The 26,810-nt window shown below is 44.2% G+C and overlaps 4 protein-coding genes across 5 annotated transcripts in view; all 4 read left to right on the top strand.

Moving 5' to 3' along the window:
• Window positions 1–26,810, top strand: part of LOC306983387 (uncharacterized protein) — a gene marked incomplete at its 3' end in the record, with an annotated part of 471,868 nt that overhangs the window by 337,920 nt on the left and 107,138 nt on the right. The gene's annotated exons all lie outside the window — the stretch shown is intronic.
• LOC306983678 (zona pellucida sperm-binding protein 4-like) lies at window positions 568–3,029 on the top strand. The gene is made up of 8 exons (XM_079584235.1): window positions 568–1,269; window positions 1,347–1,534; window positions 1,608–1,705; window positions 1,777–1,934; window positions 2,011–2,203; window positions 2,273–2,420; window positions 2,506–2,578; window positions 2,657–3,029. Exons 1-8 carry the CDS (start codon window positions 642–644, stop codon window positions 2,731–2,733), a joined length of 1,563 nt encoding a protein of 520 aa, XP_079440361.1. The 5' UTR covers window positions 568–641; the 3' UTR covers window positions 2,734–3,029.
• pgfa (placental growth factor a) lies at window positions 4,912–18,239 on the top strand. 2 transcript variants are annotated; one of them, XM_079583736.1, is made up of 7 exons: window positions 4,912–5,227; window positions 9,668–9,701; window positions 16,758–16,954; window positions 17,131–17,210; window positions 17,287–17,316; window positions 17,394–17,473; window positions 17,801–18,239. In XM_079583736.1, the coding sequence occupies exons 1-6, from the start codon at window positions 5,105–5,107 to the stop codon at window positions 17,455–17,457; spliced, it is 528 nt and encodes a 175-aa protein (XP_079439862.1). In that variant the 5' UTR covers window positions 4,912–5,104; the 3' UTR covers window positions 17,458–17,473; window positions 17,801–18,239. The 2 variants fall into 2 exon arrangements, with proteins under 2 accessions (XP_079439862.1, XP_079439861.1); XM_079583735.1 differs by having other exon boundaries at window positions 4,926–5,227; window positions 17,394–17,490.
• Window positions 25,929–26,810, top strand: part of znf410 (zinc finger protein 410) — a 21,590-nt gene continuing 20,708 nt past the window's right edge. Inside the window, exon 1 of the mRNA XM_079639224.1 lies at window positions 25,929–25,964. The gene's annotated coding sequence lies outside the window, so the exon portion shown is untranslated. The remainder of the gene's footprint in view (window positions 25,965–26,810) is intronic.

The raw sequence follows: 26,810 nt of genomic DNA, 5'->3' as shown, positions 1-26,810 counted from the left end.
TTCCACAACTAGAACATGATGGCTGCACAAAAAGATTTTTAAATGCCAGGCAGTTTTTATTATATTTCTTACTGTGGTATTGTAATTTTAGGGATGAGAAAAAGAATAATACAGACATAACTGAAATGTGGGATACTATTTATGTCTTGCGGTACAAAACTCACAATTCCGGGACTGTCCTGCAGAATGCGGGAGAGGTGGTCATCCTATGTTGGCATCTGCCCACGAAAATATATAAGGAAAAACGTTTTTGTTTTAGTACATGGTCATTATTTAATCATACCCTGAATATACAGGCCTGTTGCCATGAGATCTCCTATGATGTGTTTCAAAGAAAAAAAACAATCCAGAATAGGATAAGAATAAAAAAGGCTGAATTCAGAATAGCAGAAATAGTACTAGAATACTATTCTGAATTCAGCTCAATGTGGCTTTATCTATGCTCAAAAGGGTGGAAAAACAAGAAAAATTTACTTTTAAGAAACAATAGAATCACCTAGTTGCATAAACTCCCACTCGTGCAAGTCTGGAGAATCATGACGGTTAATGAAGAGGGAGGGATTATCGTTAATTAGCCAAAGTCTGTAGAGTACAAAAAGACCAAAGAGCAGCATCTCAGTAGTGTGACTAGCTGTTGAACAATGGCAGGAAGTTGGTGTGCTGTTCAGTCTCTGGCACTTTGTGTTTGGTTCTGTGCTTTCAGTCATGCTGTTCCGAAGTGGAGTAATCTGCCCCAGAATCCTCAAGCTCTGATGTTCCAGCAAACTGACCAGCGGTTTCAGAAGCCAGTTCAACAGCAAGCTAGTCAACAGTTTCCTCAGCAGTTTCAACAAGCTAGTCAGCAGTTTCAACAACAAGCTGGTCAACAGTTTCCTCAGCAGTTTCAACAACAAGCTGGTCAACAGTTTCCTCAGCAGTTTCAACAGCAAGCTGGTCAACAGTTTCAACAACAAGCTGGTCAGCAGTTTCCTCAGTCAGTTCAACAACAAGCTGGTCAGCAGTTTCCTCAGTCAGTTCAACAACAAGCTGGTCAACAGTTTCCTCAGTCAGTTCAACAAGCTGGTCAACAGTTTCCTCAGTCAGTTCAACAACAAGCTGGTCAACAGTTTCCTCAGCCTAAGCAGCCAGTGGCACAGGCGGAGCCGCTTGACAAATGTACTGTAGCTGATTATGAGCAGATCCAATGTGGGCCACCTGGTATCAGTGGTGCTGAGTGTGCTGCTATCAACTGCTGCTTTAATGGACAGCAGTGTTTCTATGGGAAGGCAGGTAAGAGTGGAGTCAATGTAGAGGCATTCATGTTAAACTGATCCTCAGCAATAACCTGCTCTTGTACCTATTTCCAGTGACTGTCCAGTGTATAAGAGATGGTCAGTTTGTGGTAGTGGTGGCTAGAGATGTTACGCTGCCTCGTTTGAGCCTGGATTCAGTCCGTCTCCTCGGTGGAAATGATCCAGCTTGCAGTCCATTGGAATCCACACCTTTCTTTGCTATATACCAGTTCCCTGTCACTGCGTGTGGCACCAGCATGATGGTGAGTAGCTGCTTGTGGTTTTGTTCTGCATGGCTTAGAATGGATTGGATGCCAACAGTGTTACTATTTGCAGGAGGACAGTGGATATGTTGTGTATGAAAACAGAATGACCTCCTCATATGAAGTTGGTATCGGACCTCTTGGTTCCATCACAAGGGACAGCCATTTTGAGTAAGTGATGTATACTTTATCATAAATGTGAATCATTTACAAATGCTACAAGCTCACTGTTTGTTGTCCAGGCTTCTCTTCCAGTGTAGGTACTCTGGTACCTCTGTGGAAGCTCTGGTTGTGGAGGTCAACACCGTTCCTCCACCTCCACCAGTAGCTGCTCCTGGACCCCTCAGGGTGGAGCTTAGACTGGCAAATGGTCAATGTGTCACCAAAGGCTGTGCTGAAGGTAAGTGTTGGTCCCAAGTGTGCCTAAAGCCTTTCTAAAACTCCAGTTTCTAGTTCAACTCTGCTTTCTTCCTCAGGGGACGAGGCGTACACGTCCTACTACAGTGATGCTGATTATCCAGTTACAAAAGTCCTGCGGGAGCCTGTGTATGTTGAGGTGCACATTTTGGAGAGGACCGACCCCAACATTGTCTTGATGCTGGGACATTGCTGGGCGACATCAGCCCCCAGTCCACTCAGTCTACCCCAATGGGATCTTCTGGTTGATGGGTGAGTGTGGCCAGTCTTTATCCATCTAGTGTGCAGTAAGGCATTTCTGACTGCCTCTTTGCCTTTCAGATGCCCTTACCAGGATGATCGTTACCTGACCACATTGGTTCCAGTGGCTGGATCGTCTGGTCTTCAGTTCCCGACCCACTACAAGCGCTTTGTTGTGAAGATGTTCACATTTGTAGATCCAGCATCACTGGCTCCTCTGCAGGAAACCGTATGCTCTGCAGCCGTACCTCAACTCTTAATATTAGTGCTTTTTACAGTGAATTCTATGGCTGAACCCTTTCCCCCTCTGTTAGATCTTCATCCACTGTAGTACAGCGGTGTGCCATCCCTCCTCTGGCTCCTGTGAGCAAAGTTGCACTAGGAAAAGTGAGTGCTTGCTGTAAGTTGACTTAATGAACTGAAAATGTATTTAAATGCCCCTCATGTTTCTACCTCTCTTTACAGGACGAGATGCGCACGTCAAGACCCTCTCTAGTGGGCAAACTGTGGTGTCTAGTGGAGAAGTTTACCTGGTCAAGTGAATTTTAGTGTTTTAATAAACTTCATGAAACTAAACATGTTTCTCTTTGGTATTATTTCTGACTGAAGTTGGATGTTTCATGACTGTTCTTAGTTTGACTTCTAGGGCTGGACTAAACCGCTTGTTAAACACAACTTGATCCTACAGAATAAGTCAATTACAGGCCAATCTCGACTTACCTTTTCTGTTACTAGAAAAGGGAGTATCTTCACAGCTATGTTCCTTTTTAGCAAGAAATGATATGTGAGGATTTTCAATCAGGATTTAGACTGTACCATAGTACTGAGACTGCTCTCAGTCACAAATGATTTGCTCTTATCCGATTGTGGTTGTATCTCTCTATTAGTGTTACTCGATCTTAGTCCTGCATTTGACACTATTGACCACATATATAGACTTGAAAATTATGTTGGCATTAGTGGAATTGCACTAGCATGGTTTAAATCATACTTATCTGACTGTCATCAGTTTGTAGCAGTAAATGAAGAGATGTCTTATCAATCAAAAGTTCAGTATGGCGTACCACAAGGCTCAGTACTAGGACCGTTGCTGTACATGCGGTCATTAGGAAGCATGGAATTAGTTTCCACTTATGCTGATGATACTCAACTCTATTTCTTCACGCCCTGATGAAACTTACCAATTAACAGTGTGCATAGCTGATATAAAAAAACTGGATGACTAACAATTTCCAACTAAATTCTGATGAACTAATTCTAAATATTGGACAAACTTCCTCGCGTAATTTAGAATACTGTCTAACACTTGATGGCTGCTCTGTCAAGTCCTCGTTGTCGGTTAGGAGCCTGGGTGTATCTTTGATACCAATCTTTCATTTGAAAGTCACGTCTAGTATATGAAAAAGCTCTCAATGAAAATTGCAGAACATGTGTTCATGACCTCAAGGCTAGATTATTGTAATGCTCTACTGGGTGGTTGCCCTGCACGCTTAATAAACAAACTACAGCTGGTTCAAAACTCAGCAGTTTGAGTTCTTACTAGAAGCAGGAAGTATTACCATATTAGCCCCGTTCTGTCAACATTGGCTCCTTATAAAATTATATTGTATACATTTTAAAATATTGCTGATTACTTACAAAGCACTAAATGGTTTAGCTCCGCAGTACTTGAGCGAGCTCTTAACGCATTACACCGTGTCCTAACTATACGCGGACTATCTCCTTAGAATTGTTTTGTTTCCCAATGTTCTGGAGACATATAATATAGAGAGTTTCCTCAGTACAATATATTTTGATAAACCATTTTCTTGCATGTGCTCTTGATTTGACAATGATCTGGTTGCTATATCGTAACTTTAAGGAATTTTACTTTCTTTTACTTACAGGGTTATACTGAAATCTGTATATGTTATTTTATACTAACTTTAGAACTTAAGTGTGCTTTGTAGAAAGCTCAACTGTATACAGATATCTCTCAAGGTAATCGTTCGTTTTTATTTTGTAATTGCACTTATTTCATCTTTTAAGGGGGACAAATCTGTTTAGATTGCAACAATGTTCTAAGATGGGTCTGTGAACAGTTCAGAGAACGTATAAATATTTAAAACAAAATAAACATTGGATAAAAATAAATCGGTACGTAAACAATGTGACATATTAAATTAGATTTAATTAACAGATACAAAATATTTAGTTTAGCATTAATATAAATTGCGCCTTTATACCACGGGAAGGTAACACTTTACGATAAGGTTCGCTAGTTAACATTATTTAACTACCTTAGTTAACATGAACTAATGAACTGCACATAAACAGCCTTTTTGTTAATTTCAACATTTACTAATACTTTGTTAAAATCTTGTTAACATAGGCTAGTTATGCACTGTGAACTGACATGAACCAACAATGAACAGATGTATTTTTATCATGTAACATTAACAAAGATTAACAAATATAGTAACACAATATTGTTCATGGTTATGTTAACTAATGTTTCATTATTTTTTTTTTTGCGTGCATATGATGATACGCACTTTATGGCGTGTAATACACACGCACTCCGCACCCTATCCTACCCACGGGGTTTACACTGCATGGCATATGCACGCAAATAATTTTTTTTGCCGTAGCCTATAAATGGCACGAGAAATAAAGTTCGTGATATTGATATGCACTTTCATGAGCTCGTGAGTGAAACAATGCTTTCATATGCCCGCCTCGGTGACCCAGTTATGCAGATTACTCCGCATAGAGTGCATGACTCGCTCCGCACAAAGACTGCTAACGTTGAAACTTTTGCCAAAAAGGAAAGCGCCGTTTGGGATTTTTAGACACCTGTAGATTATTTTAAGGAGTTACTTAGATGATTTGTTTGGTGTGTAGTTAAAAGATTGTTCCGTGTGCTCCAGTAAGATGCAGTGTGCTTCGGGTCCGGCTGGTGTGTGGCTCCGGGTCATTCTCCGCGCGCTCGACATGAAGAGATTCATCGGTGTGTCGCAGCTGTCCGCGCTCCTGCTCTACATCCCTCTTCTTCAGGTAACACACACTCCTCTTCTTCAGGTAACACACACTCCTCTTCTTCAGTAACACACACTCCTCTTCTTCAGTAACACACACTCCTCTTCTTCAGGTAACACACACTCCTCTTCTTCAGTAACACACACTCCTCTTCTTCAGTAACACACACTCCTCTTCTTCAGGTAACACACACTCCTCTTCTTCAGTAACACACACTCCTCTTCTTCAGGTAACACACACTCCTCTTCTTCAGGTAACACACACTCCTCTTCTTCAGTAACACACACTCCTCTTCTTCAGTAACACACACTCCTCTTCTTCAGGTAACACACACTCCTCTTCTTCAGGTAACACACACTCCTCTTCTTCAGGTAACACACACTCCTCTTCTTCAGTAACACACACTCCTCTTCTTCAGTAACACACACTCCTCTTCTTCAGGTAACACACACTCCTCTTCTTCAGTAACACACACTCCTCTTCTTCAGTAACACACACTCCTCTTCTTCAGGTAACACACACTCCTCTTCTTCAGGTAACACACACTCCTCTTCTTCAGGTAACACACACTCCTCTTCTTCAGTAACACACACTCCTCTTCTTCAGTAACACACACTCCTCTTCTTCAGGTAACACACACTCCTCTTCTTCAGTAACACACACTCCTCTTCTTCAGGTAACACACACTCCTCTTCTTCAGTAACACACACTCCTCTTCTTCAGTAACACACACTCCTCTTCTTCAGTAACACACACTCCTCTTCTTCAGTAACACACACTCCTCTTCTTCAGGTAACACACACTCCTCTTCTTCAGTAACACACACTCCTCTTCTTCAGGTAACACACACTCCTCTTCTTCAGTAACACACACTCCTCTTCTTCAGTAACACACACTCCTCTTCTTCAGGTAACACACACTCCTCTTCTTCAGTAACACACACTCCTCTTCTTCAGGTAACACACACTCCTCTTCTTCAGGTAACACACACTCCTCTTCTTCAGTAACACACACTCCTCTTCTTCAGTAACACACACTCCTCTTCTTCAGGTAACACACACTCCTCTTCTTCAGTAACACACACTCTTCTTCAGGTAACACACACTCCTCTTCTTCAGTAACACACACTCCTCTTCTTCAGTAACACACACTCCTCTTCTTCAGTAACACACACTCCTCTTCTTCAGGTAACACACACTCTTCTTCAGTAACACACACTCCTCTTCTTCAGGTAACACACACTCTTCTTCAGTAACACACACTCCTCTTCTTCAGGTAACACACACTCCTCTTCTTCAGGTAACACACACTCCTCTTCTTCAGGTAACACACACTCCTCTTCTTCAGTAACACACACTCCTCTTCTTCAGTAACACACACTCCTCTTCTTCAGGTAACACACACTCCTCTTCTTCAGGTAACACACACTCCTCTTCTTCAGGTAACACACACTCCTCTTCTTCAGTAACACACACTCCTCTTCTTCAGTAACACACACTCCTCTTCTTCAGGTAACACACACTCCTCTTCTTCAGTAACACACACTCCTCTTCTTCAGGTAACACACACTCTTCTTCAGTAACACACACTCCTCTTCTTCAGGTAACACACACTCCTCTTCTTCAGGTAACACACACTCCTCTTCTTCAGTAACACACACTCCTCTTCTTCAGTAACACACACTCCTCTTCTTCAGTAACACACACTCCTCTTCTTCAGTAACACACACTCCTCTTCTTCAGTAACACACACTCCTCTTCTTCAGTAACACACACTCCTCTTCTTCAGTAACACACACTCCTCTTCTTCAGTAACACACACTCCTCTTCTTCAGGTAACACACACTCCTCTTCTTCAGTAACACACACTCCTCTTCTTCAGTAACACACACTCCTCTTCTTCTCCTGTTACTGTAATCTCCTGTTACTGTAATCTCCTGTTACTGTAATCTCCTGTTACTGTAATCTCCCGTTACTGTAATCTCCTGTTACTGTAATCTCCTGTTACTGTAATCTCCTTTTACTGTAATCTCTGTTACTGTAATCTCCTGTTACTGTAATCTCTGTTACTGTAATCTCCTGTTACTGTAATCTCTGTTACTGTAATCTCCTGTTACTGTAATCTCCTGTTACTGTAATCTCCTGTTACTGTAATCTCTGTTACTGTAATCTCCTGTTACTGTAATCTCTGTTACTGTAATCTCCTGTTACTGTAATCTCCTGTTACTGTAATCTCTGTTACTGTAATCTCTGTTACTGTAATCTCCTGTTACTGTAATCTCTGTTACTGTAATCTCCTGTTACTGTAATCTCTGTTACTGTAATCTCCTGTTACTGTAATCTCCCGTTACTGTAATCTCCTGTTACTGTAATCTCCTGTTACTGTAATCTCCCGTTACTGTAATCTCCTGTTACTGTAATCTCCTGTTACTGTAATCTCCCGTTACTGTAATCTCTGTTACTGTAATCTCTGTTACTGTAATCTCCTGTTACTGTAATCTCCTGTTACTGTAATCTCCTGTTACTGTAATCTCCCGTTACTGTAATCTCCTGTTACTGTAATCTCCTGTTACTGTAATCTCCTGTTACTGTAATCTCCTGTTACTGTAATCTCCCGTTACTGTAATCTCCCGTTACTGTAATCTCCCGTTACTGTAATCTCCTGTTACTGTAATCTCCCGTTACTGTAATCTCCCGTTACTGTAATCTCTGTTACTGTAATCTCCTGTTACTGTAATCTCCTGTTACTGTAATCTCCCGTTACTGTAATCTCCCGTTACTGTAATCTCCTGTTACTGTAATCTCCTGTTACTGTAATCTCCTGTTACTGTAATCTCCCGTTACTGTAATCTCCCATTACTGTAATCTCCCGTTACTGTAATCTCCCGTTACTGTAATCTCCCGTTACTGTAATCTCCCGTTACTGTAATCTCCCGTTACTGTAATCTCCTGTTACTGTAATCTCCCGTTACTGTAATCTCCCGTTACTGTAATCTCATGTTACTGTAATCTCCCGTTACTGTAATCTCCTGTTACTGTAATCTCCTGTTACTGTAATCTCCCGTTACTGTAATCTCCCGTTACTGTAATCTCCCGTTACTGTAATCTCCTGTTACTGTAATCTCCCGTTACTGTAATCTCCCGTTACTGTAATCTCATGTTACTGTAATCTCCCGTTACTGTAATCTCCTGTTACTGTAATCTCCTGTTACTGTAATCTCCTGTTACTGTAATCTCATGTTACTGTAAAGCTGCGGTGAGACTCTGTATAGTTAAAGCGCTGTATAGATGAGGAGACTCGACTTGTTGCATGGAAAAGAGCCGCGTGAGGATTATTGATTATTGTGTAATGGTCTGGGACAGCGTGAGTGCGTGATGAGCGCTTCATTACTGCACGTCTCCTGGCTAAAGTTAGTTTGCACCCCTCGTCCCTCTCTCCCTGAGACCCGAGACCGTGTTCCCTCATTACCGTCCCGCTCGCACTGACGCACATCCAGGGCCCTTCAGTCCAGCGCACAAACACAACGGGCCGCTCTCTCGCGCTCCTGCGGGACGTGCCTTTCCCGGAACACACAAACATAAAAATAAACCCTCTGTGTGTCGGCAGACCCAGTTTTACGCTCTGACTCAGAAGCTGGCTGATGACAGAATAATAAAGCCACACAGTTCACATGTCTTGGGAACTCATGGCATTTTTGAATACAAACACTAGCTTCTTTTTCATTTAATACCACGCTTTATTTCTTGTTGTGTATGATGACTTTGTGCAGATTGCTCGGGGGAATTCCTTTCCTCAGATTATTGAAGCTGTTATGTAAAGCGCATTGCAGCTGCACAGCGAGCAGAGAGAGACTAGCTCACCCATTGGCTGTGCTGCAGAATTATAGAGACGGCAGGAATATTAGTGTTATTATAGAGACGGCAGCAGGAATATTAGTGTTATTATAGAGACGGCAGCAGGAATATTAGGCTGCTGTCACTTTAAGAGCTGCACAGATCCAATATACTGAAAACAGAGTCTCTCGCACTTGAATGATTTAAAGTCATATTGAAATGTTCACAAAGGAATCGATAAGAGGAATCAAAATGTTTATTTTAGAACAAGTATCCGATTCTTGACCTCAAGTATTCAAATTCAGAATTGGAATCGATTTTCGATTCCCAACCCTAATAATTTTTGCATTTATTAATGTGTTATTAAAATAGAAAATCTAGATGGTTAAAATTATTTAATGGACCTGAGCTGACTTGAACTAACAATGAAAAGTTGTATTTTTATTAACTAACATTAATATAAATTAATCATTTTTTGATAATAATTGAATTTGTTACAATGTTAATACTCATTTCTTATTGTTAATGTTAGTTAATTTCTTATTGTTAATGTTAGTTCATGCATTAATCAAAGTTAAGTGTTACCACTTTATTTTAATTATTAATTACCTTTTTCTTTAAACAGGTTTCTACTATTCTGGCCAATTCCCACTCCAAAGGTAAAATAATTTTACATTGTTATTTTACTATTAATCATATACTATCATTTTTGTAACATTTTAGGTTTGATTATAATTTGTAATATGCTTATATATAAATTTGATTATATATTGTATATTTTTATAATTTAAAAAAAAACTATTAAGCTTTAGTCTCAATTTTAGTTTTTATTTATTTAGTTAATTCTAATTTAAGCTTACTTCAGTTAGTTTTTCATGTAATATTTGTTTTTTTACTTCAGCTATTCTTCAATGAACATTTCTAGCGAACAGTGTCAGTGAGCAGTTGTTGCAGTGAGCAGTTGCAGTGAGCGGTTGTTGCAGTGAGCAGTTGCAGTGAGCAGTTGCAGTGAGCAGTTGTTGCAGTGAGCAGTTGTTGCAGTGAGCAGTTGCAGTGAGCGGTTGTTGCAGTGAGCAGTTGCAGTGAGCAGTTGCAGTGAGCAGTTGCAGTGAGCAGTTGCAGTGAGCAGTTGTTGCAGTGAGCAGTTGCAGTGAGCGGTTGCAGTGAGCAGGTGCAGTGAGCGGTTGCAGTGAGCGGTTGCAGTGAGCAGGTGCAGTGAGCGGTTGCAGTGAGCGGTTGTTGCAGTGAGCAGTTGCAGTGAGCAGTTGCAGTGAGCAGTTGCAGTGAGCAGTTGCAGTGAGCAGTTGTTGCAGTGAGCGGTTGCAGTGAGCGGTTGCAGTGAGCAGGTGCAGTGAGCGGTTGCAGTGAGCGGTTGCAGTGAGCAGGTGCAGTGAGCGGTTGTTACAGTGAGCAGTTGCAGTGAGCAGGTGCAGTGAGCGGTTGCAGTGAGCAGTTGTTACAGTGAGCGGTTGCAGTGAGCGGTTGCAGTGAGCGGTTGCAGTGAGCGGTTGCAGTGAGCGGTTGCAGTGAGCGGTTGCAGTGAGCAGTTGTTGCAGTGAGCAGTTGCAGTGAGCGGTTGCAGTGAGCGGTTGCAGTGAGCGGTTGCAGTGAGCAGTTGCAGTGAGCAGTTGCAGTGAGCAGTTGCAGTGAGCAGTTGCAGTGAGCAGTTGCAGTGAGTGGTTGCAGTGAGCGGTTGCAGTGAGCAGTTGTTGCAGTGAGCGGTTGCAGTGAGCGGTTGCAGTGAGCAGTTGTTGCAGTGAGCGGTTGCAGTGAGCGGTTGCAGTGAGCAGTTGCAGTGAGCAGTTGTTACAGTGAGCAGTTGCAGTGAGCAGTTGTTGCAGTGAGCGGTTGCAGTGAGCGGTTGTTGCAGTGAGCAGGTGCAGTGAGCAGTTGCAGTGAGCAGTTGTTGCAGTGAGCAGTTGCAGTGAGCAGTTGCAGTGAGCAGTTGTTGCAGTGAGCGGTTGCAGTGAGCGGTTGTTGCAGTGAGCAGTTGCAGTGAGCAGTTGCAGTGAGCAGTTGCAGTGAGCAGTTGCAGTGAGCAGTTGTTGCAGTGAGCAGTTGCAGTGAGCAGGTGCAGTGAGCAGTTGCAGTGAGCAGTTGCAGTGAGCAGGTGCAGTGAGCAGGTGCAGTGAGCGGTTCCAGTGAGCGGTTGCAGTGAGCGGTTGTTGCAGTGAGCAGTTGCAGTGAGCGGTTGCAGTGAGCGGTTGCAGTGAGCAGTTGTTACAGTGAGCGGTTGCAGTGAGCGGTTGCAGTGAGCGGTTGCAGTGAGCGGTTGCAGTGAGCAGTTGTTGCAGTGAGCAGTTGCAGTGAGCAGTTGCAGTGAGCAGGTGCAGTGAGCAGGTGCAGTGAGCGGTTCCAGTGAGCGGTTGCAGTGAGCGGTTGTTGCAGTGAGCAGTTGCAGTGAGCAGTTGCAGTGAGCGGTTGTTGCAGTGAGCAGTTGCAGTGAGCAGGTGCAGTGAGCGGTTGCAGTGAGCGGTTGCAGTGAGCGGTTGCAGTGAGCAGTTGTTACAGTGAGCGGTTGCAGTGAGCGGTTGCAGTGAGCGGTTGCAGTGAGCGGTTGCAGTGAGCGGTTGCAGTGAGCGGTTGCAGTGAGCAGTTGCAGTGAGCAGTTGTTACAGTGAGCAGTTGTTGCAGTGAGCAGTTGCAGTGAGCGGTTGCAGTGAGCGGTTGCAGTGAGCAGTTGTTGCAGTGAGCAGTTGCAGTGAGCGGTTGCAGTGAGCGGTTGCAGTGAGCGGTTGCAGTGAGCAGTTGTTGCAGTGAGCAGTTGCAGTGAGCGGTTGCAGTGAGCGGTTGCAGTGAGCGGTTGCAGTGAGCGGTTGCAGTGAGCAGTTGTTGCAGTGAGCAGTTGCAGTGAGCAGTTGTTACAGTGAGCAGTTGCAGTGAGCAGTTGCAGTGAGCAGTTGCAGTGAGCAGTTGTTACAGTGAGCAGTTGCAGTGAGCGGTTGCAGTGAGCAGTTGCAGTGAGCAGTTGCAGTGAGCGGTTGCAGTGAGCGGTTGCAGTGAGCAATTGCAGTGAGCAGTTGCAGTGAGTGGTTGCAGTGAGCAATTGCAGTGAGCGGTTGCAGTGAGCGGTTGCAGTGAGCAGTTGTTACAGTGAGCGGTTGCAGTGAGCGGTTGCAGTGAGCGGTTGCAGTGAGCGGTTGCAGTGAGCAGTTGTTGCAGTGAGCAGTTGCAGTGAGCAGGTGCAGTGAGCAGGTGCAGTGAGCAGGTGCAGTGAGCGGTTCCAGTGAGCGGTTGCAGTGAGCGGTTGTTGCAGTGAGCAGTTGCAGTGAGCAGTTGCAGTGAGCGGTTGTTGCAGTGAGCAGTTGCAGTGAGCAGGTGCAGTGAGCGGTTCCAGTGAGCGGTTGCAGTGAGCGGTTGTTGCAGTGAGCAGTTGCAGTGAGCAGTTGCAGTGAGCGGTTGTTGCAGTGAGCAGTTGCAGTGAGCAGGTGCAGTGAGCGGTTGCAGTGAGCGGTTGCAGTGAGCGGTTGCAGTGAGCAGTTGTTACAGTGAGCGGTTGCAGTGAGCGGTTGCAGTGAGCGGTTGCAGTGAGCGGTTGCAGTGAGCGGTTGCAGTGAGCGGTTGCAGTGAGCAGTTGTTGCAGTGAGCAGTTGCAGTGAGCGGTTGCAGTGAGCGGTTGCAGTGAGCGGTTGCAGTGAGCAGTTGTTGCAGTGAGCAGTTGCAGTGAGCGGTTGCAGTGAGCGGTTGCAGTGAGCAGTTGTTGCAGTGAGCAGTTGCAGTGAGCGGTTGCAGTGAGCGGTTGCAGTGAGCGGTTGCAGTGAGCAGTTGTTGCAGTGAGCAGTTGCAGTGAGCAGTTGTTACAGTGAGCAGTTGCAGTGAGCAGTTGCAGTGAGCAGTTGCAGTGAGCAGTTGTTACAGTGAGCAGTTGCAGTGAGCGGTTGCAGTGAGCAGTTGCAGTGAGCAGTTGCAGTGAGCGGTTGCAGTGAGCGGTTGCAGTGAGCAATTGCAGTGAGCAGTTGCAGTGAGTGGTTGCAGTGAGCAATTGCAGTGAGCAGTTGCAGTGAGCAGTTGTTGCAGTGAGCAGTTGCAGTGAGCGGTTGCAGTGAGCGGTTGCAGTGAGCGGTTGCAGTGAGCGGTTGCAGTGAGCAGTTGCAGTGAGCAGTTGCAGTGAGCAGTTGTTACAGTGAGCAGTTGCAGTGAGCGGTTGCAGTGAGCAGTTGTTGCAGTGAGCAGTTGCAGTGAGCGGTTGCAGTGAGCAGTTACAGTGAGCAGTTGCAGTGAGCAGTTGCAGTGAGCAGGTGCAGTGAGCAGTTGCAGTGAGCAGTTGCAGTGAGCAGGTGCAGTGAGCAGTTGCAGTGAGCAGTTGTTACAGTGAGCAGTTGTTACAGTGAGCAGTTGCAGTGAGCAGTTGCAGTGAGCGGTTGCAGTGAGCAGTTGCAGTGAGCAGTTGCAGTGAGCAGTTGCAGTGAGCAGTTGCAGTGAGCGGTTGCAGTGAGCAGTTGCAGTGAGCAGTTGTTGCAGTGAGCAGTTGCAGTGAGCAGTTGCAGTGAGCAGTTGCAGTGAGCAGGTGCAGTGAGCGGTTGCAGTGAGCAGTTGCAGTGAGCAGGTGCAGTGAGCAGTTGCAGTGAGCAGTTGCAGTGAGCAGTTGCAGTGAGCAGTTGCAGTGAGCAGTTGTTGCAGTGAGCAGTTGCAGTGAGCAGGTGCAGTGAGCAGTTGCAGTGAGCAGTTGCAGTGAGCAGTTGTTGCAGTGAGCAGGTGCAGTGAGCAGTTGCAGTGAGCAGTTGCAGTGAGCAGGTGCAGTGAGCAGTTGCAGTGAGCAGTTGTTGCAGTGAGCAGTTGCAGTGAGCAGGTGCAGTGAGCAGTTGCAGTGAGCAGTTGCAGTGAGCAGGTGCAGTGAGCAGTTGCAGTGAGCAGTTGCAGTGAGCAGTTGTTGCAGTGAGCAGTTGCAGTGAGCAGGTGCAGTGAGCAGTTGCAGTGAGCAGTTGTTGCAGTGAGCAGGTGCAGTGAGCAGTTGTTGCAGTGAGCAGTTGCAGTGAGCAGGTGCAGTGAGCAGTTGCAGTGAGCAGGTGCAGTGAGCAGTTGCAGTGAGCAGTTGTTGCAGTGAGCAGTTGCAGTGAGCAGGTGCAGTGAGCAGTTGCAGTGAGCAGTTGCAGTGAGCAGGTGCAGTGAGCAGTTGCAGTGAGCAGTTGCAGTGAGCAGGTGCAGTGAGCAGTTGCAGTGAGCAGTTGCAGTGAGCAGGTGCAGTGAGCAGTTGCAGTGAGCAGTTGCAGTGAGCAGTTGTTGCAGTGAGCAGTTGCAGTGAGCAGGTGCAGTGAGCAGTTGCAGTGAGCAGTTGTTGCAGTGAGCAGGTGCAGTGAGCAGTTGTTGCAGTGAGCAGTTGCAGTGAGCAGGTGCAGTGAGCAGTTGCAGTGAGCAGTTGTTGCAGTGAGCAGTTGCAGTGAGCAGTTGCAGTGAGCAGTTGCAGTGAGCAGTTGTTGCAGTGAGCAGTTGCAGTGAGCAGTTGCAGTGAGCAGTTGTTGCAGTGAGCAGTTGTTGCAGTGAGCAGGTGCAGTGAGCAGTTGTTGCAGTGAGCAGTTGCAGTGAGCAGTTGCAGTGAGCAGGTGCAGTGAGCAGTTGCAGTGAGCAGTTGCAGTGAGCAGGTGCAGTGAGCAGTTGCAGTGAGCAGTTGCAGTGAGCAGTTGCAGTGAGCAGTTGCAGTGAGCAGGTGCAGTGAGCGGTTGCAGTGAGCAGTTGCAGTGAGCAGGTGCAGTGAGCAGTTGCAGTGAGCAGGTGCAGTGAGCAGTTGCAGTGAGCAGTTGTTGCAGTGAGCAGTTGCAGTGAGCAGTTGCAGTGAGCAGGTGCAGTGAGCAGTTGCAGTGAGCAGTTGCAGTGAGCAGTTGTTGCAGTGAGCAGGTGCAGTGAGCAGTTGCAGTGAGCAGTTGCAGTGAGCAGGTGCAGTGAGCAGTTGCAGTGAGCAGTTGTTGCAGTGAGCAGTTGCAGTGAGCAGGTGCAGTGAGCAGTTGCAGTGAGCAGTTGCAGTGAGCAGGTGCAGTGAGCAGTTGCAGTGAGCAGTTGCAGTGAGCAGTTGTTGCAGTGAGCAGTTGCAGTGAGCAGGTGCAGTGAGCAGGTGCAGTGAGCAGTTGCAGTGAGCGGTTGCAGTGAGCAGGTGCAGTGAGCAGTTGTTGCAGTGAGCAGTTGCAGTGAGCAGGTGCAGTGAGCAGTTGCAGTGAGCAGTTGTTGCAGTGAGCAGTTGCAGTGAGCAGTTGCAGTGAGCAGTTGCAGTGAGCAGTTGTTGCAGTGAGCAGTTGCAGTGAGCAGTTGCAGTGAGCAGTTGTTGCAGTGAGCAGTTGTTGCAGTGAGCAGGTGCAGTGAGCAGTTGTTGCAGTGAGCAGTTGCAGTGAGCAGTTGTTGCAGTGAGCAGTTATTGCAGTGAGCAGGTGCAGTGAGCAGTTGTTGCAGTGAGCAGTTGCAGTGAGGAGCAGTTGCAGTGAGCATGTGCAGTGAGCAGGTGCAGTGAGCAGTTGCAGTGAGCAGTTGTTGCAGTGAGCAGTTGCAGTGAGGAGCAGTTGCAGTGAGCATGTGCAGTGAGCAGTGAGCAGGTGCAGTGAGCAGTTGCAGTGAGGAGCAGTTGCAGTGAGCATGTGCAGTGAGCAGTTGCAGTGAGCAGTTGCAGTGAGCAGTTGCAGTGAGCAGTTGTTGCAGTGAGCAGTTGCAGTGAGCAGTTGCAGTGAGCAGTTGTTGCAGTGAGCAGTTGTTGCAGTGAGCAGGTGCAGTGAGCAGTTGTTGCAGTGAGCAGTTGCAGTGAGCAGTTGTTGCAGTGAGCAGTTATTGCAGTGAGCAGGTGCAGTGAGCAGTTGTTGCAGTGAGCAGTTGCAGTGAGGAGCATGTGCAGTGAGCAGGTGCAGTGAGGAGCAGGTGCAGTGAGCAGGTGCAGTGAGGAGCAGTTGCAGTGAGTAGTTGTTGCAGTGAGCAGTTGCAGTGAGGAGCATGTGCAGTGAGCAGGTGCAGTGAGGAGCAGGTGCAGTGAGCATGTGCAGTGAGCAGTTGCAGTGAGTAGTTGTTGCAGTGAGCAGGTGCAGTGAGGAGCATGTGCAGTGAGCAGGTGCAGTGAGGAGCAGGTGCAGTGAGGAGCAGTTGCAGTGAGCAGGTGCAGTGAGGAGCAGGTGCAGTGAGCAGTTGCAGTGAGTAGTTGTTGCAGTGAGCAGGTGCAGTGAGCAGTTGCAGTGAGCAGTTGTTGCAGTGAGCAGGTGCAGTGAGGAGCAGTTGCAGTGAGCATGTGCAGTGAGCAGGTGCAGTGAGCAGTTGCAGTGAGCAGTTGTTGCAGTGAGCAGGTGCAGTGAGGAGCAGTTGCAGTGAGCAGGTCCAGTGAGGAGCAGTTGCAGTGAGCAGGTGCAGTGAGCAGTTGCAGTGAGCAGTTGTTGCAGTGAGGAGCATGTGCAGTGAGCAGGTGCAGTGAGGAGCAGTTGCAGTGAGCAGGTGCAGTGAGGAGCAGTTGCAGTGAGCAGGTGCAGTGAGGAGCAGGTGCAGTGAGGAGCAGGTGCAGTGAGGAGCAGTTGCAGTGAGCAGGTGCAGTGAGGAGCAGGTGCAGTGAGGAGCAGGTGCAGTGAGGAGCAGTTGCAGTGAGCAGTTGTTGCAGTGAGCAGGTGCAGTGAGCAGTTGCAGTGAGTAGTTGTTGCAGTGAGCAGTTGCAGTGAGCAGTTGCAGTGAGCAGTTGCAGTGAGCAGTTGCAGTGAGTAGTTGTTGCAGTGAGCAGTTGCAGTGAGCAGTTGCAGTGAGTGCTGATGTCTGTGTTGCAGTGATGCTGTTCCCCGAGGCCTGGAGCCGCGGTCTGTGTCACTCCACGGAGCAGATGGTGGAGGTGGATCAGGAGTATCCCGGAGGCGTGGAGCACATATACAGTCCCGGCTGCGTCCCATTGCTGCGCTGCTCCGGCTGCTGCAATGACGAGAAGCTGGCCTGCTTCCCCATCCGCACACGCAACATCACCATCCAGGCAAGACCTCCCAGCAACAAATAGCCGTCATTTCTCCACCTAGATTAACTATAGACCCGATATACTCCAGCTATGAGAAGGTTAACCATCGACCTGATATAGTCCAGCTATGAGTAACACACTTCTTGCCAAAATAACCTACCTTGGTGTGTGTGTGTGTGTGTGTTCTCCATCAGCTGCTGAGAATCACTCCATCAGAGAGGAGCAGAGAGTACGAGCTTCTGTCCTTCCAGGAACACCAGAGCTGTGAGTGCAGGTAACATGACCCGCTCATCCGTTCATCACTGCTCCGGCTCTTGATCTATTCCTCTAACTTACTGTCTGTCACTCAGGCCCAGGCGACACCACCTGAGGAATCAACAGTGAGTATTCATTCCTTCATTTATTCACTTGCATCTAAATGACACAGAAGATCCCCTCTGAGAGTGTTGTTCCTCAGCAAACGGAGGCGGAAGGGAAAGCGCAGACGGAGGAGGCGGAGAGGGAGAACACACCGGGGTTGAGGCGCGGCGGGGTCAGGTGACTCTCTCTGTCAGGTGACTCTCTAAAGTAAAGTTAATCTTTTCTTTATTGTGTCGTATATCGAGTGAAGCGCTTCAGGAACAAGAACACATGTGGGCGGGGCTTGACTGTGTCTGTGAGGAACTGATTGGATGGTGGTGGTCTGCTATTGGCTGATCTCATGTGAGTGACAGGTTATAGCCCCGCCCACATCATCAGAGAAGAGAATAGATGCTGCAAGAGGAACTTATTCTCATTCAACATCATTAACACAATAATGATGAGCACATATTTTGTTTATTTTATTGTTGAAAATGATCCATTTACTGTGTGTTTCTGCTGCAGATGTGACGATCGCTATGGCAAATATTCACCTTCATCATCATCATCACAAGCACTTCTGGACATTATGTGGACACAATGTGTGGTTAACGATTAAGAAACGTTTTTGTTTATATTGCAATGACTATAATGACATCAGTTGATCTGACACTTTTAATGTATTTATAGGCATGTTTGGATTGTCGTTAAGAAATGTGTGTTATAATAAACATAATCTGCCGAACTGAAGGAGAGGATCAGGCTCTATCAGGGAACAGACACGTGAGCAAATGTGAAATACTGTACCTTGGTGTCGCTCACAGTTCAGCGGTCTGGATTCTTTATAATAAAATTGTAAAAAAAAAAAAAAAAAAAGCACCTGAGTTAGTAAATACAGTGCATGTACATGTCCACGTCAAATGTGTCCTCTTATATTTTATAAAACAATAAACTCACAATATTTAAAGAAATATATCTGATTTCTTTGATCAGAATGCTGTGAGTGGATTTCTCATGTTTGTTGTCTCCAGCTGCTGGTAAAAAACAGGCTTTTGACAGAATTATGACATAGAAAATTTGAAGTATGACATACTAAGTCATATTAATGAGATACAATTTTTAAATTGACATACTAAGTAATATTTATGAGATTCAAAATTGAAATTATGACATAAAAAGTCAGAATTATGCCTTAAGTCCCGTCCTGTGTTGGTGTGAACTGCCCTTTGGTGTCATAGTATTATCCACAGCATGATTTTTTTGTCCTCCACTTCTGTTTAGATGTGAAGAAGTGTATATATTTCTGCTGAACACAAAAGAAGATATTTTGAAGAATGTCAGTAACCAAACCGTTTTTGGTTCCCATTGACTTCCCTGGAATGTACCCCCAAGTTAATGGGGTACAGTATCAACTGCATTATTCAAGTTCAGTTTTATTTATATACAACAGCCACTAGACGGACCAAAGCTTTACAGAGTGGTTAACATGGTTCAAAATATCTTCCTTTGTGTTCAGCTGAAGAAAGACATTCATACAGGGTTAGAGCAGCTTGAGGGAAAGTAAATGATGACATCAACATGTTTTATTTTGTTTTTGTGGGAACCATCACTTTATTCCTCATCACAGCAGCGCCATCTTTGGTTTTTAACGGGATTGAAAGCGATGCTTTGAGGGATAGACATAACTCTCTTCAGTGGGTTATACTGTTATTTAATGTGCTTTTGGATTGTTCTGCTGACGAAACACTGCAACAAATATATATATTTTCGAGAAATGTCAGTAGACAAAAAACAAAAAAAAACTCCAGACAACATGAGCTGTGGGAAATTATAACTGAACTGGAGCATTATACTGCTTTTTACAGCGGATGCCATTGAAAACACGCTAGTCAATTCCTCACAGTGTGGCTCTGCTCTCAATAAGGTTTATTAGCGCTATTAATAACACAACTGACTCGATATATGTTTGAGTTCCAGCGGTTTATCATCACACGCCTCTCCGCGCTCACACTACAGCTTAGTGCTCGACGACCAATGGGATGCGACCGTGGAGAATGACGCAAACAGCCCCGCCCACCACTTCCATAAAAGGACCCCCCCCCCCCAAACCAAAACAGTCAAGCCCCGCCTCCTGTGACAGGATTCGCCAATAGGAGCGACTTAGTATCTGTGATTGGCTTAGATCAGAAGTCATTCACGTAGACGTTGGCAAACGTTAGAGCGGTCAAATATAATATAACGAACAGCGTAAAATATTACCTCAGCGCAAATAAAGCGAAATAACAAAAGTTAAACGTAGCTGCACTTAAATTAGGTGTCAATAAAGTTGAGCGTTCCGTGTGGGCGGGGCTTGAGGGGAATATTTCTCATGTCACGTGTACAGCACCGTGTAGCCGTGAACGTGGGGGGTGTGGAGCAGAGATGGCAGGAAGTGACGTAGGAGTGGGAAGTGAGGTGGAGATGGGAGAAGAGGACGCGGGAGAAACTAACAGTGGAGAATGGTATACCAAAGTTCGAAATTTCAAAAGGAAAAAGAAAATTAAATACCTTAATGATGATAATCGTTGGGACTCGGATGTGGAGAGTATTGTTAATACATCTCAAACTAGAGGGGAAGAATTTAAGGTAAAACTTCAGTTTGATTCTCCCGGTTCTGTTAACCCATTGAAACTGACGAAAGCTTTATATGACACTGTAGGTACTGTGAATGTCAAACCTCTTAGAGATGGTAGTTTGCTGATTGCCTGTTCTGACGTCAAACAGAGAGATGATATGATTAAAATGACAACTTTGGAAGGGAAAAAAGTGAAATGTTTTGTTTGGGGACAAAAGAAAACAGTGCAAGGAGTTATTACAGGGATTTCAACTGACTTAACATCTGAAGAAATCTTGGAGAATGTATCAGGAGCTAAAGTAGTGAAGGCTAGGAGATTGATGTATTTCAAGAATGGAACAAAACAGGAGAGCTTATCTATCTTATTTCAATTTCAGGAGGAAGTGCTGCCAACAAGAATTAAAGTAGGGTTCATGAGTTTTCAAGTACGACCGTATGTTCCGCCTCCCCTAAGGTGTTTTAAATGCCAAAGATTTGGTCATGTAGCAGCAGTGTGTAGAGGCAAACAGCGGTGTGGTAAATGTGGAGGAGAAGATCATGAATATGGCAAATGTAATGAAGGTACAAAAAACAAATGCTGCAATTGTGGGGGTGAACATAGTGCTGCGTATAAAGGATGTGAGGCGCATAAACGAGCAGCGGAAATGCAGAGAATCAGAGTTGAAGGAAAGATGACATATGCTGAAGCCATTAAAGCAACTAATGCAAAAAGAAGTGAGATAATATCACCAATAGCGAGAATGGCTGAACAGAGACAGGATCAGAATTCTAACAAGACAAGAAGAGATTATGATAGGCCTACAGCAACCAAACCAAGTATTGGAGTGGATAGTGTTGTGTTTGTAGCATTTCTGGCAGAAGTAGTCAATTGTTCTGCTCAAACACAAAGCAGAACAGAAAGGATTAAAATTATCATAAAGGCAGCACAAAAATACCTTAATTTGGGGGAACTAACAGTAGATGCAATAAATGAAACACTCATAGCAGGGACACAAGAAACTCAGACAACATGTGGAGAATCATAATGGTTTTTGCAATTCTGCAATGGAATGCTCGGAGTCTTTGTTCTAATGGGCAGGAATTTAAAAAATTTGTTGAAGAAAGGAGTGAGAAACCAAATGTTATTTGCGTGCAAGAAACATGGCTTAGGCCTCATTTAGATTTTATACTACATGGATATGTGGCTGTACGCAGGGACAGGGAAAGTGGTACTGGAGGTGGTGTAGCTATGTTTGTTCAACAGGGAATAGGATATAGGATTATAAATATAAGTAAAGAATCTGAGGCGATGGTAGTTGAAGTATGGATAGGGAAAATTAATATATGGATAGTGAACTATTATAATCCATGTGGGAAATTAAGTAAAGAGGCACTTGAAAAGATAATTGGTGAAGAAACGCATAAGACAGTTTGGTGTGGGGATTTTAATGCTCACAGCACACTTTGGGGTGGTGCACACACTGATTATAATGGAGGTGTGGTGGAAGAATTTATAGAGGATCAAGATCTAGTTTGTTTGAATGATGGAAGAGTAACTAGAGTAGATGTAGCAAGAGGGTTGGAATCTCCAATTGATCTTACATTGGTATCTAAACAAATAGCAAGAGTTAGTAAGTGGGATGTTTTACAAGATACCACAGTAGGTAGTGATCATTATCCAATTATCTGTGAAATAGGAGTGGGACCAATTCAGTTGGAGGAAATGGGTTTCCCTAGATGGAAATTGAGGAATGCTAACTGGGCACTTTATAATACGACATGTAGTATGAGATTAGAAGGAATTAGTCAAAACAAGTATGATAGTATAGATGATTTTAATGCAAACGTAGTAGAAATAATGCACTCCACTGCAAACGAAGTTATTGGTAAAGGAAGTGGATTAAAACAACATAAGGCAGTCCCTTGGTGGTCAGAGGAATGCAATAAAGCAATTAAGACAAGAAATAGAGCTTTTAGGAAAGTTAAAGGATCCTTCTCTTTTAATGACCTAATAGAATACAAAAAGACACAAGCAGAAGTTAGACGGGTGATTAGAAAATCTAAACGAAATTACTGGAAGCAATTCTGCAATAACATAGGGAGAGAAACGCATATCAGTCAAGTGTGGGGCATGATAAGAAGGATGGGAGGAATTAGGAGGGAGTATACATTGCCAGCTATTAAATATAATAACAAAATTATGATAACAAATAAAGATAAAGCGGAGGCTCTGGCAAAAACATTTGTAAAAGTCCATAGCTCTACAAATTTGACATCTGATGCAAGGAAAGGTAGAGATGAAGTAATGAGAGAACACACTAACATCCTAATGGAAAAGGAGGACTTTTATGGAACACTAAATGTTTTCTTTTCTTTATTTGAGTTGAAAAGAGCGTTGGTAGGAGCCAGAGCAACATCCCCTGGTAAGGATGAAATATGTTATAAAATGGTTGAAAACTTAAATCATCAAGCGCAGTTGGTGGTCCTTAGGCTATATAATCAGGTATGGGAGTTAGGGGTATTGCCGTCAGCATGGAAACACTCTGTTGTTATCCCAATTGGGAAACCAGGGAAAGATAAAGGCGAAGCAACTAGTTATAGACCTATCGCATTAACATCTAATTTATGTAAAATAATGGAACGTATGGTCACTGACAGGTTAACTTACATATTAGAGAGTAGGAATTTGCTAATACCACAACAGAGTGGTTTCCGTAGAGGGAGGTCAACTATGGATCCGGTGATATGTTTGGAGGATGAAATTAGGAAGGCTCAGGTTAAAAAGGAACTGGTAGCTGCTGTCTTCTTTGATGTGGAGAAGGCCTATGATATGTTATGGAAAGAGGGTCTTCTTATTAAATTAGAATCCATGGGAATTGATGGAAGAATGTTCAACTGGATTATGAATTTTCTGAAGGACAGGACTATTGAGGTAAGAATTGGAGTATCTTATTCCAATGTTTACTCTATAGAAAATGGGGTTCCACAAGGAAGTGTATGTAGTCCTATTTTATTTAATATCATGATTAATGAGGTTTTTTCAGAGGTCGATGCTAGCCTTGGGAGGTCTTTATATGCAGATGATGGGGCAATATGGGTAAGGGGTCGTAATGCAGCTTTTGTTGGAAAGAAGCTGCAGACAGCAGTCAGCAATGTTGAGAACTGGGGAAACAGGTGGGGTTTTCGGTTTTCTGTGGACAAGACACAGGTTATTTGTTTCTCTAAGAAGCGTAATAACCCTGCAATACAAGTTACTCTTTATGGGAAATCAGTCAAACAGGTTCAAATTATAAGGTTTTTAGGTGTGTGGATGGACCATAAGCTGACATTTAAAGATCATATACAGAAAAATGTTACCAAATGTAAGAAGGCAGTCAATGTTATGAGGTGCCTGGTAGGAAGTGGTTGGGGTGCTAGTATGAACTCTCTTAAACATATATATATTGCTTTAATTAGATCAACATTGGATTATGCATGCATTGCATTTAGTTCAGCTGCAAAATCTCATTTACAAAAGCTTGACCTTGTCCAAACACAAGCCCTCCGCCTATGTAGTGGTGCAATCAAGACCTCTTCAATCCCAGCTCTCCAGGTGGAGGTTGGGGAGATGCCTTTATCTCTGAGACGTCTTCAGCTTTCCACGGTATATTGGGTAAATTTGCAGGGGCATAAACAGGGTCATCCAACCAAACCAGTGTTGAACGCATGCTGGGAACATGGAAGGAAGCAATTTAACAGTTTTGGATGGGTGGGAAACAGACAAGCTGAGAAACTGGGAATAGTTAAATTAACTAACAGCTGTACAGTGGCGTTATCTGCTATTCCTCCTTGGTTATTTCCATCACCAGTTGTGGATCTTGAAATCGCAGAGATATTAAAACAGTGCAAAGAATATGGTGGGATGAACGATCTGGTAAAACAATATTTAGGTCTCAAGTACAATAATAGTATTCAAGTATTTACAGACGGTTCAAAAGACCCAAATACTGGAAAGACGGGAGCAGCAGTATATATACCACATTTTCAGAAATCAATATTAAAAAGAACTTCAGACCATTTAGCAGTTTACACTGTGGAACTTTTAGCTATTTTACTAGCACTCACGTGGATAGAGGAGGTTGGGCCTAACAAATATATCATCTGTTCAGATTCAATGGCATCATTAATAAGTATTGCAAATTGCAAATCTGTTTGTAGGCCTGACTTGATTTATGAAATCTTTCATTGTTTATATAGATTACATAATCGTAATATTATAGTGTGTTTTATGTGGGTCCCATCCCACGTTGAAATAGAGGGTAATGAAGCAGCTGATCGTTTGGCTAAAAAGACTCTTAAGTCAGACCTGCAATGGACAGTTCCATTGAGTAAAATGGAAATGAAAAGTGTCATTAAAACAGGAATCAATAGGTTATGGCAAAGGCAATGGGAAAATGAGACCAAAGGTCGATTTTTATATAAAGTACAGAAGCAAGTGACAACAAGGAGGCAGGGTGGTTGGAAGCGAAGGGGAGAAACTGTGATCACAAGGTTAAGAATTGGACATACAGGTCTCAATCATAATCTTAGTCGTTTAGGGAAACACGCAACAGGACTATGTATTAATTGTGACAAGAGAGAAACTGTAGAGCATGTATTACTAGAGTGTGAAGCATACAGCACAGAGAGAACCATAATGTTAGAACAAGTCAAAGAACTAGGTTATACACAATTATCAATAGAGGGTTTACTTTCTTTTTCTACATCAAAACCATCAGCATGGCCAGCTCTCATGAGATACTTAAAAGAAACAGGTATATTTGATCGAATTTAAGAACAACCAAGAATATACAATATATATATATAAAACAATTTTTTTTTTTTTTTTTTTTTTTTTTTTTTTTTTTTTTTTTTTTTAAATCATTATAGGCTATATATATATTATGTTAGTATATAAATCCGCATTGAAGCTCCACACCCCAAACTGTTGGTGGCGGTAATGCACCAAATTGGTATGCCAACCGCCAATAAATGTAAAAAGAAGAAGAAGAAGAAGAAGCCGTGAACGTGTTTTGCGTGACGGGAACGAGCAGGGCGTCTGAGTGACCGACGTTACGCGCTCAAAACACGGTAAATCTGCATCAACCGCGCTAATCACTGTTATAATACATTAAAACTACCGGATTTGAGGAAACCTGCACATATAGTCAGTTTTTGGGGATTGATCTCGCTCTGGATGAAGTCACGGTCGTCGCGACACACAAGTAAGCTGTCACGACCTTCTCTGAGTGGATGAATGTTGTTCGGATGGAAAGTTTGCGTGTTTTCCTGCAGCACCTGAACGACAGTCCCGCGGTTTACGGTAATGTGTCTGCGCCTCAGGCTATCGCGATCTCATTTGTGTGAAAGCAGCATGCAGAAGTTTAAATATAAAACTTTTGTGAAAATGTACTAGTCCAATAAATACCAAAAGCTGATAAATAAGCACTCTGAAAGGTAAACCGAGTAATTCTGAGGACCCAGAGCTGCCGGAGATCATATATGTCAGCGGTTTACGTCATAGCTTGAGCCGATGACGTCATGGCGTTGGGCTTATACTGGTAATAAGGGAAATAAGCCTTTGTTTTTTATTTAAAAACAATTTTAGGTTTGAAGAAGTTATTATTATTATTTGTGCTTGTTTACTTTTCCTCATGTACTGGCTCTATCTATCTATAATGATAATATTGTCATTCATAATAATACCATACATGTACGTAAAGTGAAGTGTACCAGTCAGTGATGATGTGGTGGTGTGTCAGGCTCGAGCGGGGAAGAGGATGACGGATGAAGAGCGCATGAGAGCGATGGCCAAGTTTAAACACAGAAGGATGGAGAAGCGGAAGCCGGAGTCGGAGAGGGATTCGGGATTCTCAGGTGTGTAATCCAATACGGTTTCGGAAACACACTCCTGGGGTTTTGGAAAGCAGATGTTTCAGTGTGTGTGTGTGTGTGTGTGTGTGTGCAGACGGCAGCTCTGAGCACCTGAGTGTGCTCGAGGACTCCGGGTCTCAGGTGTCTCCGCTGGTCCCGGGACTGTCGCCGATGATCCTCATGAACAGTGTGGTTCTGGAGCAGGTGAACCTTCCCTACATGCACTTCATTTTCTACAGAAACTAATGACACTAAAAAACAGATGCAGGAACGGACTGTCCTGCTTATTGGTTTTCTTCTTCTTCCAATCAGCCCACCATAGGCCTATGTAAAGTAAAACGACGAGTACATGTTACTTGTTCAATTAATAAACAGTTCGTTTGATGACAAATCGCTAAAGATGAATTTGGCCTCTCTCTGTCGTTGTGAGCGTGTGCAGGGGTTTTTCTTCTCCGATTTTCGAACGATATTCATCATAAAAAATAGGATCGGGTTCGATTTTCTGTGTTTTTCGCATCGGTCTCGGATATTTTGAGAACTGTCTTGACAATCGACCCTTCGCAAAGAGTTTGATTGACAGGTGATTTGACCAATCATACTTCGCCATCCGCCATTTTGTCCGACAAAGCGGTCAGGAGAGTTAGTAGATTAACATGGGAGGATTTGAGCTTGAGAAGCGGAGTGTACTGACGTCTCTCGGCGGTTAAAACAACATTCCTTCTGATGTTCATTCATGTTTATTTGATGATATAAATGAACTAGAAGAGATGATCGGTTCACGAGCGGCTTTAACTGAGCGATCTGTCACACACATTAAAGAGCCACAAAACGCTATTTTTTGTTTAAAGGTCCTGTTCTTCGTGATCCCATTTATTAAGCTTTAGCTAGTGTGTAATGTTGCTGCTAGAGCATAAATAATACCTGTAAAATTATAAAGCTCAAAGTTCAATGCCAAGCGAGATATTTGATTTAACAGAAGTCCCCTTTCAAAGCCTCCAGCGAACGGCCGGTTCGGACTACATCCTCTACTTCCTGCTTTAATGACGTCAC

This window comes from Phoxinus phoxinus (genome assembly GCF_949152265.1).
Source record: "Phoxinus phoxinus genome assembly, chromosome: 16".
Classification (NCBI taxonomy): Eukaryota; Metazoa; Chordata; class Actinopteri; order Cypriniformes; family Leuciscidae; genus Phoxinus; species Phoxinus phoxinus.
This window is presented reverse-complemented; position numbering and strand designations above follow the sequence as displayed.

What these genes read in the sequence shown, in the direction of transcription:
- LOC306983678 (XM_079584235.1), top strand. Translation starts at nt 642, where the DNA reads ATGGCAGGAAGTTGGTGTGCTGTTCAGTCTCTGGCACTTTGTGTTTGG. An exon ending in CGTGTGGCACCAGCATGATG is followed by an intron (nt 1,535 to 1,607) that starts GTGAGTAGCTGC and finishes TACTATTTGCAG; the next exon opens with GAGGACAGTGGATATGTTGT. An exon ending in GCAAAGTTGCACTAGGAAAA is followed by an intron (nt 2,579 to 2,656) that starts GTGAGTGCTTGC and finishes CTCTCTTTACAG; the next exon opens with GACGAGATGCGCACGTCAAG.
- pgfa (XM_079583736.1), top strand. Translation starts at nt 5,105, where the DNA reads ATGCAGTGTGCTTCGGGTCCGGCTGGTGTGTGGCTCCGGGTCATTCTC. An exon ending in TCTACATCCCTCTTCTTCAG is followed by an intron (nt 5,228 to 9,667) that starts GTAACACACACT and finishes TTCTTTAAACAG; the next exon opens with GTTTCTACTATTCTGGCCAA. An exon ending in GGCCAATTCCCACTCCAAAG is followed by an intron (nt 9,702 to 16,757) that starts GTAAAATAATTT and finishes TCTGTGTTGCAG; the next exon opens with TGATGCTGTTCCCCGAGGCC.